Source organism: Mustela lutreola, chromosome 5, assembly GCF_030435805.1.
Source record: "Mustela lutreola isolate mMusLut2 chromosome 5, mMusLut2.pri, whole genome shotgun sequence".
NCBI lineage: Eukaryota > Metazoa > Chordata > Mammalia > Carnivora > Mustelidae > Mustela > Mustela lutreola.
The window spans coordinates 154,440,553-154,455,956 of record NC_081294.1 but is presented as its reverse complement, the minus strand read 5'-3'; the positions used below and the strand labels follow the sequence as shown (position 1 = coordinate 154,455,956).

The window sequence follows — 15,404 nt, the reverse complement described above, 5'->3', positions numbered from 1 at the left end:
TCTATTTCTATCAAATAAATAAATAAAATCTTAAAAAAAAAAGCTAAAACTATGCTTTAATATACATAGTCTAAAAGTGAAAAAAAAAAAAAAAAAGGCCAAAGAAAGAACTTTCTCTTGCTTAGGCAATTTGGTAGAAGGAATGACTTAGAAGGGAAGAGCTTAATATTTCAATAGCACAATACCAGCCATGTGTCATTTCTTGTGTTCCATGCAGTCAGCATATTTATCATGGCATGTGAGAATCAGACCTTCAATTCAGGCTTCATCCTGCTGGGAATCTTCAGTAACAGCCCCACTCACATCTTCCTCTTCTCTCTGGTCTTGGGCATCTTCACAGTGGCCTTCACTGGGAACGTTGTTATGGTTCTTCTCATCTACCTAGACAACCAGCTTCACACATCCATGTATTTCCTCCTCAGCCAACTATCCCTCATGGACCTCATGCTCATTTGCACCACTGTACCCAAGATGGCCTTCAATTACTTGTCAGGCAAGAAGTCCATTTCTTTGGCTGGTTGTGGAGTTCAGATATTCTTATATGTGTCTCTGCTTGGAGCAGAATGTTTCCTGTTAGCTGCCATGGCCTATGACCGTTATGTTGCCATTTGTCACCCATTACGATATTCAGTTCTCATGAGCCAGAAAATCTGTGGTCTCATGGCAGGTTCTTCATGGATTCTTGGCTCCCTTGATGGTACAGTTGAAGTTGCAGTTGCATTATCATTCTCATATTGTAGAGCCTGGGATATACCCCACTTTTTCTGTGATGTCCCTGCCCTTCTCACTCTCTCATGCACCAACACATTGTTATTTGAAAAGATGATATTTATCTGTTGTGTTATTATGCTTCTTTTCCCTGTAGCAGTAATTATTGCTTCCTATGTTCGTGTTATTGTGGCTGTCATTCACATGGCCTCTGAGGAGGGTCGCCGAAAAGCTTTTGCCACCTGCTCCTCTCACCTCATTGTGGTGGGAATGTACTATGGAGCAGCCATGTTCATATACATGCGGCCCACTTCAGATCGTTCCCCCACCCAGGACAAGATGGTGTCTGTCTTCTATACCATTCTTACTCCCATGCTGAATCCCCTCATCTACAGCCTTCGCAACAAAGAAGTAGCCAGAGCATTCATGAAGCTGTCAAGGAAGGGTAAGTCTGGAAAGCAAATTGCCCGATAATATTTGATTTGATTTATGCTCAAATTTATGTATTCAATCAGTAAAGTTAACTAATATTTACTGACCTTTGTGGATCTGTAAGCCACAACCTAAGATTTAGAAATGGAAAAACTTCACATTTTTTCCTTCAAATATTTTACATTTTTATGGTAGGTTGAAAAAATGACTATAAGGAAATATTTATTGCAAGACAAGACCTAAATTTTATTTATTTTTTATTATCAGTTAACAAATAGAGGTTATTGCCTGTGATAACATCCAATTGTCTGAATGTATTAATTAAACTTCTTGTGTTTTTTCACATGTCATAAACTTAATCTTAGAAAAAAATTCTGGAAAACCCATTATCTTAATTTTGAGTGATCATTCTTTTAAAATTTTATTTTATTTTTTTCATGTTACAAGATTCATTGTGCACCACACCTAGTGCTCCATGCAATATGTGCTCTCCTTAATACCCACCACCAGGCTCACCCAATGTCCACCAACCCCCTCCAAAACCCTCAGTTTGTTTCTCAGAGTACATGGTCTCTCATGGTTTGTCTCCCCCTCTGATTACCCACAACCCACTTTTCCTCTCCTTCTCCCAATGTCCCTCATGTTATTCCTTGTGCTCCACAAGTAAGTGAAACCATATGATAATTGATTCTCTCTGCTTGACTTATTTCACTCAGCATTATCTCCTCCAGTCCCATCCACGTTGATACAAAAGTTGAGTATTCACCCTTTCTGATGATTGCATGATTGTCCATTGTATATATGGACCATATCTTCTTTATCCATTCTTCTGTTGAAGGACATCTTGACTCTTTCCACAGTTTGGTGACTGTAGCTATTGCTGCTATGAACACTGGGGTGCAGATGGCCCTTCTTTTCACTGCATCTGAATCTTTTGGGTAAATACCCAGTACTGCAGTTGCAGGTTCATAGATAACTATATTTTTAATTTTTTAAGACATCTCCACACTGTTTTCCAAAATGGCTGCACCAACTTGCATTCCCAGCATGAGGTAAGAGGGTTGCACTTTCTCCACATCCCCTCCAACACTTGATGTTTACTGTCTTGTTAATTTTGGCTATTCTAACTGTACAAGGTGGTATTTCAATGGGGTTTTTATTTAAATCTCCATGATGGCTAATGATAATGAATATCTTTTCATGTGTCTGTTAGCCTGAAGACACCCCGAATTGTTAAGAAATTTTTGAAAAAGAAAAAGAAAAAGCTGGGGGCATCTCATTGCCTGATTTCAAGCTTTACTACAAAGCTGTGATCCCCAAGATACCATGGTATTGGCACAAAAAGACTCATAGACCAGTGGAACAGAGTAGAGAGCCCAAATATGGACCCACAACTCTATGGTCAAAGCAGGAAAAAATATACAGTGGAAAAAAAGGCAGTCTCTTCAACAAATGGTGCTGGGGAAAATGGACAGCCATATATAGAAGAATGAAACTTGACCATTTTCTTACACCATGAACAGAGATAAATATGAAATGGATAAAAGACTTTAAGGTGAGACAAGAATCCATCAGAATCCTAGAGGAGAACACAGGTTGTAACCTCTTCATATCAGCCACAGAAATTTCTTTCAGGACATGTTTCCAAAGGCAAACAAAACAAAAGCAAAAATGAACTTTTGGGACTTCATCAAGATCAAAAGTTTCTGCACAACAAAGGAAACAGTCAAAAAAAAAAAAAAAAAGAGGCAACCCACAGAATGAAGGAAGATATTCGCAAATGACAGTACAGACAAAAGGGGTAGACAAGATGGCAGGGAAGTAAGAGGAGGCACCGTTTCAACTTGTACCCTAACGTGAGCTGATTACCTACCAAAGAACTCCGATAACCCATGAAATCAGCCTGAGATCAGAATTATACACGTCTGAATTAGTTATCTGGACCCAGTGGGCAGGTAAAGTGGAGTGGGAATGTCAGACTGATATCGAAAGACAAACAAAAGGTGGAGGGAGCCACCAGAGAAAACTGATTGGAAAGTAATACCCCAATGCCTTGCATCTGGGGACCAGCATTAACTTGGAGTCTGGTTGAAAGCACTCAAAAAGAGCAAAGGATCACGGGGGTAAATTGTGGGAATTGGGGTGGTTAGGGACGGGGCTTAAGTCCCCTGGCCCAGGGCAGCCTCCCCTGGCAGTGAGCCAGAGAGAGTGCAGCGGAGGAACCAGGTCTTAGTCCCTGAGCCACCAGTATGCCCGAGAACACGTAGGGTCTGGTTCCTATGAGGGGCTGAAAGCCTCTCCAGATGGCAGAATGCCACACTGTGCCATCGGAGCATGAGATATGCATGCCCCACACCCTCCCCTGAGAGAGGTGAGCAAAGGCCAAGCCCACTGCTCTTAGACACACCCCATGCTATCAGAGCCTAAGACACAAACGCCCCACACACTCCCCTGGGAGAGGTGCGCCCAGGAGCCAGCAAGGTGCTCTCTGACCCTGGCACTCTCAGCCAGGGCCAGCAGAAAAATCTCTGTGTGTGATCGCTGCTTGGAACCTCTCTGGCGGTCTGAAGCTGCCCAGATAGCTGCCGCTGTCGTGGTTTTGGGTACAAGCAGGAGATCCTGTGTGCCCAGGGACCGTGACTCGGAATCTGCTCTGCCAGCAGCTCTGTGGCACCCACAGGGGAGCAGACTGAGGCTTCTCTCTGAGAGGGAGGTTGGGGTGCAGTTTGCTTTCCTCTAAGTCTACAAAAACCATCAAAAGCTGTCAAGGCGAGAAGAGGGAAAAATGAACAAAAAACATAAAAACCTCCAGAGAACAAAAGCCTGAAGAACCAGTTTCCTCAGAGCACACCCCCTTGAGGAGTGCAGGAGAACTTAACTCAGGGAACATCATTGATTCAAAACCCATGTGGCAGGCCCCTCCCCCAGAAAACCAACCAGGAAAGAAAAAAAATAAATAAAAAAAAACAACAAGAAAACAACCACCACTACTTCATAGATAGAACTTTTATTTTTAACTCTTTCCCACTATTCTGTCTCATTTTTATTTTATATAGATAATTTTTAACCTACTTACCATCACAGTGAGATGTCCAGTACATCAAATTCCATAATAATATCCTAATCTGAACTTTTTGATATATACACCGGTGTTTTTCTTTTGCATTCCTATTTTCTTAATTTTTTAAAAATTTTAATTTAGTATAGTCTATCTTATTCTTTTATAATTTTTATTTTCTAATATTCATATAGAGTTATAATTCAATGTAACCCCATGTCCCCAATCAATGCTACCCCTATAGGTAAATCAATTTTTAATCCCCCTTTATCTTAGGAAAGTTGAGTCCTTTAACAAAGATATCAAGATACATCCAGGAAGAATCAAAATGAACTTCCTCACCCACACTGAGAATTTATAACCACTTTCCCAACTTATTCTTCCACCAGTGTTTTTGTGTATTTGTGTTTGTCCTGATAGTATATAAATCTTATACTTGGGGTTCTTTTTGACGAGGTTCTTCTTTTTTTTTCTTTTTTATGTATGTATATATACATATATATGTATATATATATATATAATTTTATATTTAATATAATATATATATTATTTTTTCTCTTGTCATATACTTTTATCAGTCTTTTTGTTTGTCTGTTTTTGTTTGTATTCTTCATAAATCTTACCTTGGGGCCCATTTGGGCTGAGCCTTCTCTTTTATATTCCCTTTTTTTTCCTGTCTCTCTCTCTCTCTCACTCTCTCTCTCTCTCTTATTTCTTTTTATTATCTTTTTTCTATCATTTGGGTGGGGAATCCTGATTGCTCAGAAGCATTCCAGGGTGCACATTGACTGCACCATCGTTGATACATCCAGCTACATCTGTTCAGTCATCTGTCACCAAAATGAATATGAGGAGGAATGCCCAGCAGAAGAAAAATACAGAGGATGGGCCTTCTGCAACATAGCTAATGGCTATTAACATAGACAATATGTCAGAAAGAGAATTCAGGCTAACAATTATCCAGGCAATAGCTAGGTTGGAGAAAGCCATGGATGACCAAGCAGAATTGATTAGGGCAGAACTGAAAGCCACCAGGAATGATGTTCAAAATGCTCTCAATGAGTTCCAATCTAATCTAAATTCTCTCAAAGCTAGGGTAACTGAGACAGAAGATAGAATTAGTTATCTGGACAACAAACAGATAGAGAGAAATGACCAGGAGGAAGCCCAGAACAAACAGCTTAGAAGTCACTAAAATAGAATCAGGGAAATAAATGATGCCATGAAACGTTCCAACATCAGAATAATTGGAATCCTGGGGAATCCAATAATTCTCCTGGGGAGGAGAAAGAAAGAAGTCTACAGGATATAGTGGAACAAGTTGTCCATGAAAATTTTCCTAATCTCATGAAAGGAACCAGTGTTCATGTACTAGAGTAAGAACGGCCTCCCCCCAAGATTATAGATTCTCAAAAGTCCTTGAGACACCTAAGAGTAAGAATGAGAAATTATAATTGTAGAGAAACTCTCTTTAAGGCAGCTAGGACAATGAAGCTCCTTATGTACAGAGGAAAACCCATCAGAATAACATCAGACCTGTCCACAGAGACCTGGCAAGCCAGAAAGGGCTGGCAAGATATATTCAGGGCACTAAATGAGAAGAACATGCAGCCAGGAATACCTTTTCCAGCAAGACTGACATTCAAAATGAATGGAGAGATAAAAAGATTCTAAAACTGGCAAAGCTTAAAAGACTATGCAACCACCAGCCTACACTGCATTAAATATTAAGGGGGGTTCTATAAATGAGGAAAAATCCTAAAAATATTATTGAACAGATATATAGAGACAATCTACAGAAGGAAAGACTTCAAAGTTAACATGATGTCAATAAAAACATATCTATCAATAATCACTCTCAATGTGAATGGCCTAAATGCACCCATAAAATGACACAGGGTGTCAGATTGGATAAAACAACAGGACCCATCCATCTGTTGTCTACAAGAGACCCATTTTGAACCTAAGGATACACCCAGACTGAAAGCAAAGGGTTAGAGAATCATGCATCATGACAATGGGCCTCAAAAGAAGGCTGGGGTAGTGATTCTCATATCAGATAAATTAGATTTAAACTAAAGACTGTAGTCAGAGATACAGAAGGACACTACATCATTCTTAAAGGGACTATCCACTAAGATGATCTAACAATTGAAAATATTTGCACCCCCAATATGAGAGCAGCCAATTACATAAGAAAACTATTAATCAAGATAAAGAGTCATATTGCTATGAATATGTTAATAGTAGAAGGTCTTAACACACTTCTCTCGGTAATAGACAGGTCATTGAAGCAGAAAATCAATAGAGAAACAAGAGCATTAAATGACACATTGGACCAGATGGACCTTATAAATATATACAGAATATTCCACCCTAAAACAACAGAATATTTATTCTTCTCAAGTGCACATGGAATCTTTTCAAGAATAGGCCATATATGGGTGACAAATCAGGACTCAACCAATACCAAAAGATTGAGACTATTCCCTGCTTATTCTCAGATCACAATGTTTTGAAGCTGGAGCTCAAACACAATGAAAAACTCGGAAGGAACTCAAACGCCTGAAAGCTAAAGACCATCTTGCTTAAGAATGCTTGGATCAACCAGGAGATCAAAGAAGAATTTTAACAATTCATGGAAACCCATGAGAATTAAGACATTTCAGTCCAAAACCTATGGGATACAGCAAAGGCGGTCCTATGGGGGAAATACATTGCCATCCAAACATCCCTCAAAAAAATTGAAAAATCCAGAACACACCCGCTCTCTCTACACCTTAAAGACTGAAGAACCAAGAACAAATCAAACCAACTCCACACATAAGAATGGAAATCATCAAGATTAGAGCTGAGATCAATGAGGTAGAAACCAGAGATACAGTAGAACGTATTAATGAAACTAGAAGTTGGTTTTTTGAAAGAATCAATAAGATGGATAAATCATAGGCCACACTAAGCCAATATCAGTCTGACTTTTCCACTCCACTTTACCTGCCCACTGGCGTCTTCTGCCTCTGTAGAGATCCAGACGTGTATAATTCTGATCTCAGGTTGATTTCATGGGTGATCGTAGTTCTTTAGTAAGTAATCAGCTCACTTTAGGGTACAGGTTGAAACAGTACCTCCTCCTACTTCCCTGCCATCTTGTCTGCATAAAAATTTTTTTCTAAAAAAAAAAAAAAAGAAAGAAAGAAAGGGCACATACCAACGTATTCAGTATAGCTGTAAAACCTGTTTATATTAAAATTCAGAATACTCTGGAGCTATTATGTTGAGGCACAATCACTTTTAACATGAGTGCGAAAGTAAAACACAAAAGTGTTGTGAACTATAGCTACAATACTCATTGATGTATAAACCTATAAAAATCATAGTCACATTAATAACACAAAATGTACATAAATAAAATGTAGAATATATTGTTGCATTCAATTAAGTTATTATCAGGTTTTATGACAACATAATATAATATTATATCATAATATGATAGTGATTAATAAGAAAATGCCTATTTAGGTCACAAAAGATTAACATAAAGTAAACAAAGTTTTCTCTCACACACACACATACACACACACTCAAAAAGAAAGACAGCAAGAGGAAAAGAGAGGCAAAGAAACTCCAAAGCACAGGGGAAGGAAAAAAAAATAACATTAACTTTTCATTAATTACTTTATATATAAATTGATTAAATTATTTAAAAAATAGACATGAACTGGCTAAAAATTAAAAATACTCAACCATATTTTAGCTATAAGGGGATTATTTTTGCCTTAAGAGTATATATAGATTAAAGGGAAAATATGAAAAAAAGAAATGTCATGCAAATGGTAACCAGGAAAAAAAAAAAAAAAAGCAATACTTATACCACACAAAATTGACTTTAAATCAAGAACTCTAAAAGAGACAAAGAAAGTCATTAGAGAATGGTCAAGGGATCAGTTTATCAAATTGACAGAAGAATTGTAAATATATATGCACCACACATTAGAATACTAAAATATATATCACATTATATATATATAATGTGATATATATATATATATCACATTACTGAAGGAAAAAAAAAGCAATTCAATAATAGGAGGCAACACCCCACTTTGGATATATAATAGGTCATCAAGACAAAAAATAAAGAAGAAATAGAAAGAAACAGCTAACATTTTATCCAGGTAAGCAATTTAGACTGGAAATACTGGATTAGTGGTATTTCTATTTTTAATTTTATGAGGAACCTCCACACGGCTTTCCAAAGTGACTGCACCAATTTATATTCCATCCAAAAGGGTTTGAGTGTTCCCTTTTCTACTCATCCTGATCCACACTTGTTATTTCTTGTGTTTTCAATATTAGTTATTCTGAATTTTTGATATAATATCTCTATTGAATTCAATACAGATATTATATCAAAATATTGTATCTGCACTTCAGATGTGTGACAACATTATTAACAATAACCAAGATAGAAGCAATGTAAGTATTCAATGGTAGATGCAGAGATACATTTGATATAAAATCTTATCACTCATGACAACATGAGTGAACCTAGAAAGCACCATGCTAAGTGAAATAAGACAGAGAAATTATCTGTTATATATGGAATTGAGAGAGAGAATAAAAATGAAAATAAAACATACAAAAATTTGTGACAAGTAACAAAAAACAATTCTAAAAAAGTTTATAGTGATGCATACCTGATTTTTAAAAAAAGATTTTAAGTAAACTAAATAATTCAAGAACTTGAGAAACAAGAATTAATAAAGCTGAAAGTTAACAGAAATAAATATTATAGTAGATAGAAATGGAAGAGACTACAAAACCAAAATAGATAACCAACATAATAAATAATTGTTTTTTGGGGCACCTTGGTGGCTCAGTGGATTAAGTCTCTGCCTTTGGCTCAGGTCATGATCTCAAGTTCCTGGGATCATATCCTGCATAGGGCTCTCTGCACAGCAAGAAACCTGCTTTCCTATTTCTCTCTCTACCTGCTGCTCTGCATACTTGTGATCTCTGTCAAATAAATAAATAACATTTTAAAAAGAATTATTTTTTGAAAAAATAAACAGAATTGGAAAATCTTTAGCTACACTGAGAAAAAGAGAAAGGACAAAAATTAATAAAATTATTAATGAAAGAGATATTGCAATTGATACAGCAGAATGACAAATAGTCATAAGAAGCATCTATGAACAATTACATTCCAAGAAATTGGCTAACCTAGAAGAAAAAGATATATTTCTGTAAATATATACTCTACCAAGATTGAATTATGAGGAAATGGAAAATCTAAGCAAACCATTAACAAGTAAGGGATTATATCATTAACCAAAACCTCACAACAATGGAGTTCCAGGAGCAAATAATATCACTGGTGAAATCTACCAAACATTTAATGAAGAATAATTAGTATCCTCTCAACTCCTCTAAAAAAATGGAGAACAGGGAATTATTTTATGAGAAAAATGTTGGTGGGATATCAAAGCCAGAGGACTCTAAAAGAAAATTAAAATTGCAGATCTACATTCCTGAGGACCACAAATGTAAATTTCCTCTAAAATTATTAGCAAGCTGAATTCCACAGCACATCACACATCATGCACTGACAAATTGTGTAACATGAAAGCAATGTTATGAACATTACACATATATTGTCTTCATAGGTGACTTATTTTTAAAATGATGTAGTACAGAGTTCTGCTCACTCTCTCAAGTATATTTTAAGGTGAGATAGTCCTGAAGGCACTATTTAAGCAAAAGTTCCTAAGTTTAATAGATTTTTTCCCTTTTGTCAGTTATAATATATTAATTTTTATATATTGTATATTCATTGTCTAAGGAAAGGAACAATGAAAAATGATATTTTGAGGGGGTGTAGTGGAATTTGCAGCCCTTAATCATGGGGTCATGGGTTCAAATCCCACATTAAGTGCAGAGCTCCTTAAAAAAATAAAATATTTAAAATATTAAAAAATAAAAGGAACTGTGACATGTACTCATCATAAGTTAGAAATTATAAGTGGTATAAAGATTGTATTGAAATAATGTAGAAATTTAGGAAGATAAAATTAAATTCCTAATGATTGACTTAAAATACACTAATAAACTAGATATAAATGTCTTTAAGATTAAAATATAAGATTTAAAAGAGAATAAATACAGTCTTTAAAATATTAAGAGGCAATGTATATGCTGGGACTTAATACTAAAAAATATACAATAAGAAAATATGGATAAGTAAAACTTTAGAATACTATAAGTAAGAAATTACATACTGCCTATTTTTAAGAACATAGAAATGATGAATATATGGGTTTAGAGGGCATTAAAAAAAAAACAGTGACCATAAGAAGTTATTAGGTGAACAAAGGTATTTTCACAGAAATATATCACATGAGACATTCGCAACTGTAGATGAGAGCATAAATGATAAAGGATAACTATCCTTAGCCTCTTGTTTTCTTACCAGAGCACAGGAAATTAGACCATTGAATAAATATGTAATACAGAATTTCAGATAGAATGAGATCTCTTCCTTATGTTTTAGATTCATTCTTTTGAGTAAAAGCTGTATTGAGATAAGTTCATACAAAATAAAATTCACCAAGTTATAGTTTAGAGTGCCATACTGATATATACTATATCAGTATGATATATACTATACTGATATATATATCAGTATAGTAAACTAAAGTTTATATATATGTGTGTATATGTATATATGTATATATGTATATGTATGTATATATATGTGTGTATATATATATATATATATATAAATTATATATATATATATATATATATATATATACACACATATATATAAATTTTATTTTCTTGAAATTTTGGGATGTAGTGCCTTCTAACATACAGACCCAAATTCACCCAGCTACAAGCAGAACACCCTGCTTTGTTCAAACTATAAGATTATACTCCCTCTTCTCTTCCCCCCTCTTTTTCTCCTTTTCTTTATTAGTTTTTATTTTTTTTAATTTATTCTCTTGTTTTAGTTTGCTTTATTAATTGGCGGTGGCTTCTGACCACCCCTGATTTTGCTGGGGTGCATCTTGCTTGGGTCATAGTTGATATTTTGAACATTGTTAATTTGCTCAACCTTCCCTTACAGAATGATTAGGAAGAAAAGCTCTTAACAAAGACAAGAACCAGACATAATGTACTCTGCCACAGAACTAATGGATATGGATATAAGCTAGATGTCAGAGATATAATTAAAGATAGCAGTCATAAAGTCAATAGCTAAGCTTGAAAAAAAATAGTGACAATATAGACTCTCTAAGGGCAGAAATGATATCTTACCAGGTGGCACATGGCTCTCGGACTCTGTATCTTCTCTTGAATCTAAATAAATATTGCTTCTTTGGGGGGAAAGTGCTATGAATGAGATGTAGTCTAAACTGGATACTCTAACAGACAGGGTAAATGAGGCAGAAGAGAGAATAAGTGAGCTAGAAGATAAGATGATGCAAAGGAAGTAAGTGGAGGAAAACAGAGATAGGCAGCTAGTAACCCATAAAACAAGGCTTGGAGAGATTAAAGATGCCATGAAATGTTCCAATGTCAGAATTATTGGGATCCTGAAGGGGGTAGAGAGAGGATGCCAGAAGGTGTATCTGAACAAATCATAGCTGAGAATTTCCCTAACCTGGGGAGGAAAACAAGCATTTGTTTCTGAGACAGATAGGACCCCTATCCAAATCAATAAAAATATCAATACCCAAATATATAATAGTAAGCTTTCAAATCTTATCACCAAAGAAACTATCCTGAGAGTAGATAGGGAAAGAAGTTTCCTTATGTATGGAGGGAGAAATATCACAATAACATCAGACCTAACCACATAAAGCTGGTAAGTCAGAAAGGGCTGGCAAGATATATTCAGGGTACTAAATGAGAAGAACATGCAGCCACAAATACTTTATCCAGCAAAGCTCTCATTAAGAACAGAGAGATAAAGAGCTTCCAGGATGGGCAGAAACTGAAAAATATGGAACCACCAAGTCAGTCCTGAGGTGATGCTATAAGCAAAGAGAGATACTATAAGCAAAGAGATACTATAAGCAAATGAGAGCAACATAAACCAGAAAGAAAGACAAAAAGACGAGAAAGAGAAGGAAGAAAGAAAAGAAAAGAAAGGAAAGAAAGAAAGAGAGAGAGAGAGAAAGACAATATACAGAAACAGGAACTTTACAGGCAATAGACTGGCACTAACTTCATATATTTCAATACTACTCTGAATGTAAATGGGCCGAATGTTCCCATCAAATGACACAGGTTCAGATTGGAACACTGAAAAAAGCAGGATTAATCCATATACTGTCTACAAGAGACACATTTTGAATCTAAATACACCTCCAGATTGAAAGTGAGGGGATGGAGAACAATTTACCATACCAATGGACTTCAAAAGAAAGCTGGGGTAGCAAACCTCACATTACACAAATTACATTTTAAACCAAAGACTATAGTAAGAGTTGTAGAGGGACAGTATATCATACTAAAAGTGCCTGTCCAACAAGAGGATCTAATAATTGTAAATATTTATGCCCCCAACATAGGAGCAGCCAATTATATAAACCAATTAATAACCAAAATAAAGAAACACATTGATAATAATACATTAATAATAGGAGACTCCAACACTTCACTCACAGCAACAAGTTGAGAGATCTTCTAAGCAGAAGATCAAGAAAAAAACATGAGCTTTGAATGATATATCGGACCAGAGGGACTTTATAGATATATACAAAATATTCCACCCTAAAAGAACAAAATACTCATTCTTCTCAAATGTGCATGGAACTATCTCCAAAATAGACCACATACTGGGTCATCAATCATGTCTCAACCCATACCAAAAGATTTATATTATCCCCTGCATATTTTCAGATCACAGTGTTTTGAAACTGGAGTTCAAACTCAAGAAAAAAATTTGGAAGGAACTCAAACACTTGGAGGTTAAGGAGCAACCTGCTAAAGAACAAATAGGTCAACCAAGAAACTAAGAAAGTTAAACAATTTAGGCAAACCAATGAAAATAAAAATACATGGGTTAAAAACCTATGGGATACAGTAAAGGCCTTCCTAAGAGGGTACATAGCCATTCAAGACTGTCTCAAACATTAGAAAAATATAAATGCAGAAACTAATCTTGCACCTAGATGACCAAGAGAAAGAATAGGAAATAAAGCCCAAGTCAAGCAGGAGAAGATAAATAATAAGGATTAAAGCAGAAATAAATGAAATAAAAACTAGGAAAACAGTGGAACATATCAACAAAACTAAAAGACGATTCTTTGAATTAATAAAATCAGTAAACCTGTGGTCAGACTTACCCAAAAGAAAAAGGACCTAAGTTAATAAAATCATGAATGAAATGAGAGAGATCATAACCAATACCAGAGACATAGAGACAATTATTAGAATTTATTACCAGCAGTTATATGTCAACAAATTAAGCAATCTGGAAGAAATGGATGCATTCTTGGAAACTTATACTACCAAGACTGAAACAGGAAAAATAGACATTTTGAACAGATAAATAAACAGCAAGGAAATTGAAACAGTAATCATAAACCTCTCTCACACACACACATACCAAAAAAAAAAAAAAGAAAGAAAGAAAAGAAAAAAACACACACACACCCCCCCCCAAAAAAGGCAAGAGTCCAGGGCCAGAAGGTCCAGGGCCAGAAGTCTTCTCAGGGGAATTCTACCAAATATTTAAAGAAGAAATCATACCTATGAAGCTGTTTCAAAAAATAGAAACAGGAGGAAAACTTTGAAACTCATTCTATGAAACCAGCATTACCTTGATCCAAAAACCAGATAAATACCCCATCAAAAATTACAGACCAATATACCTATTGAATAAGTACGACAAAATACTTGACAAGATCCTAGCCAACAGGATCCAACAGTACATTAAAAGGATTATCCATCATAGCTGGGTAGGGTTTATTCGGGATGCAGGTGTAGCTCAGCATTCACAAATCTATCAACATAATAAAGCACATTAGTAAAAGAAAGGACAAGAACCATATGATCCTCTCAAATGTTGGAGAAAGAGCATTTGACAAAATATAGCATCCTTTCCTGATTAAAATTCTTCAGAATGTAGGGATGGAGGGAACACCCTTCAATATCATAACCATTAAGGAAAAGCCCACAGTGAATATCATTCTTTTTTTAAGATTGTATTTATTTATTTGAGAGAGAGAGAGACACAGCAATAGAGGAAACACAAGCAGGGGCATAGGGAGAGGAAGAAGAAGGCTCCCCACCAAGGAGGGAACCTGACATGGGGTTCAATCCCAAGAACCTGGGATCATGACCTGAGCTGAAGGCAGATGTTTAATGAATGAGCCACCCAGGTGCCCCAGAGAATATAATTTTTAATGGGGAAAAGCTGAGATCTTTTCCCTTAAGATCAAGAACACGACAATGATGCCTACTTTCACTATTATTCATCATAGTACTAGAAACCCTGGCATCAGCAATCAGACAACAAAAAACAATAAAAGGCATTAAAATTGGCAAATAAGTCAAATTCTCTCATTTCTCAGATGACACATTTCTATGTGGAAGACCCAAAAAAACCTCCAGCCCCAAATTACCAGAACTCATACAGTAATTCAGCAGTATGGCAGGACACAAAGTAGATGCGCAGAAATCCGTTGCTTTTCTATTCTTTGTTCTTTACTAAAAGGTAATTTTAGAAATGGAAAATAGGAAATTGATTACATTTACAAAAGCACCAGAAACCATAGATACCTAGGGATAAACCTAAACAAAGAGGTAAATAATCTATACTCTAGGAACTACAGAACACTTATGAAAGAAATGGAGGAAGGCACAAGAAATTGGAAATAAAAAATTTCCATGCTCTTGTGGATGAATAAACATTGTTAAAATGTCTAGGCTACCTAGAGCAATCTACATTTTCAATGCCATCCTTATTAAAATATCATTGGCATTTTTCAAAGAGCTGAAATAAATAATCCTAAAATTTGCATGGAACCAGAAATGACTCCAAATCTCCAAGGGAATATTGAAAAAGTATGCAAAAGCTAGGGGCATTGCACTGCCTGACTTCATGCTATATTACAAAAATGGTGATCATCAAGATAGAATGGCATTAGAACAAAAATGGACACACAGATCAATGGAGGAGAATAGAGATTCC

At 35.7% G+C, this 15,404-nt stretch overlaps 1 protein-coding gene across 1 annotated transcript; it reads left to right on the top strand.

Moving 5' to 3' along the window:
• Window positions 1–231: 231 nt before the first annotated feature.
• LOC131831222 (olfactory receptor 2M3-like) lies at window positions 232–1,182 on the top strand. Its single transcript, XM_059173393.1, has one exon. It carries the CDS (start codon window positions 232–234, stop codon window positions 1,180–1,182), a length of 951 nt encoding a protein of 316 aa, XP_059029376.1.
• Window positions 1,183–15,404: the final 14,222 nt, after the last annotated feature.

What these genes read in the sequence shown, in the direction of transcription:
- LOC131831222 (XM_059173393.1), top strand. Translation starts at nt 232, where the DNA reads ATGGCATGTGAGAATCAGACCTTCAATTCAGGCTTCATCCTGCTGGGA.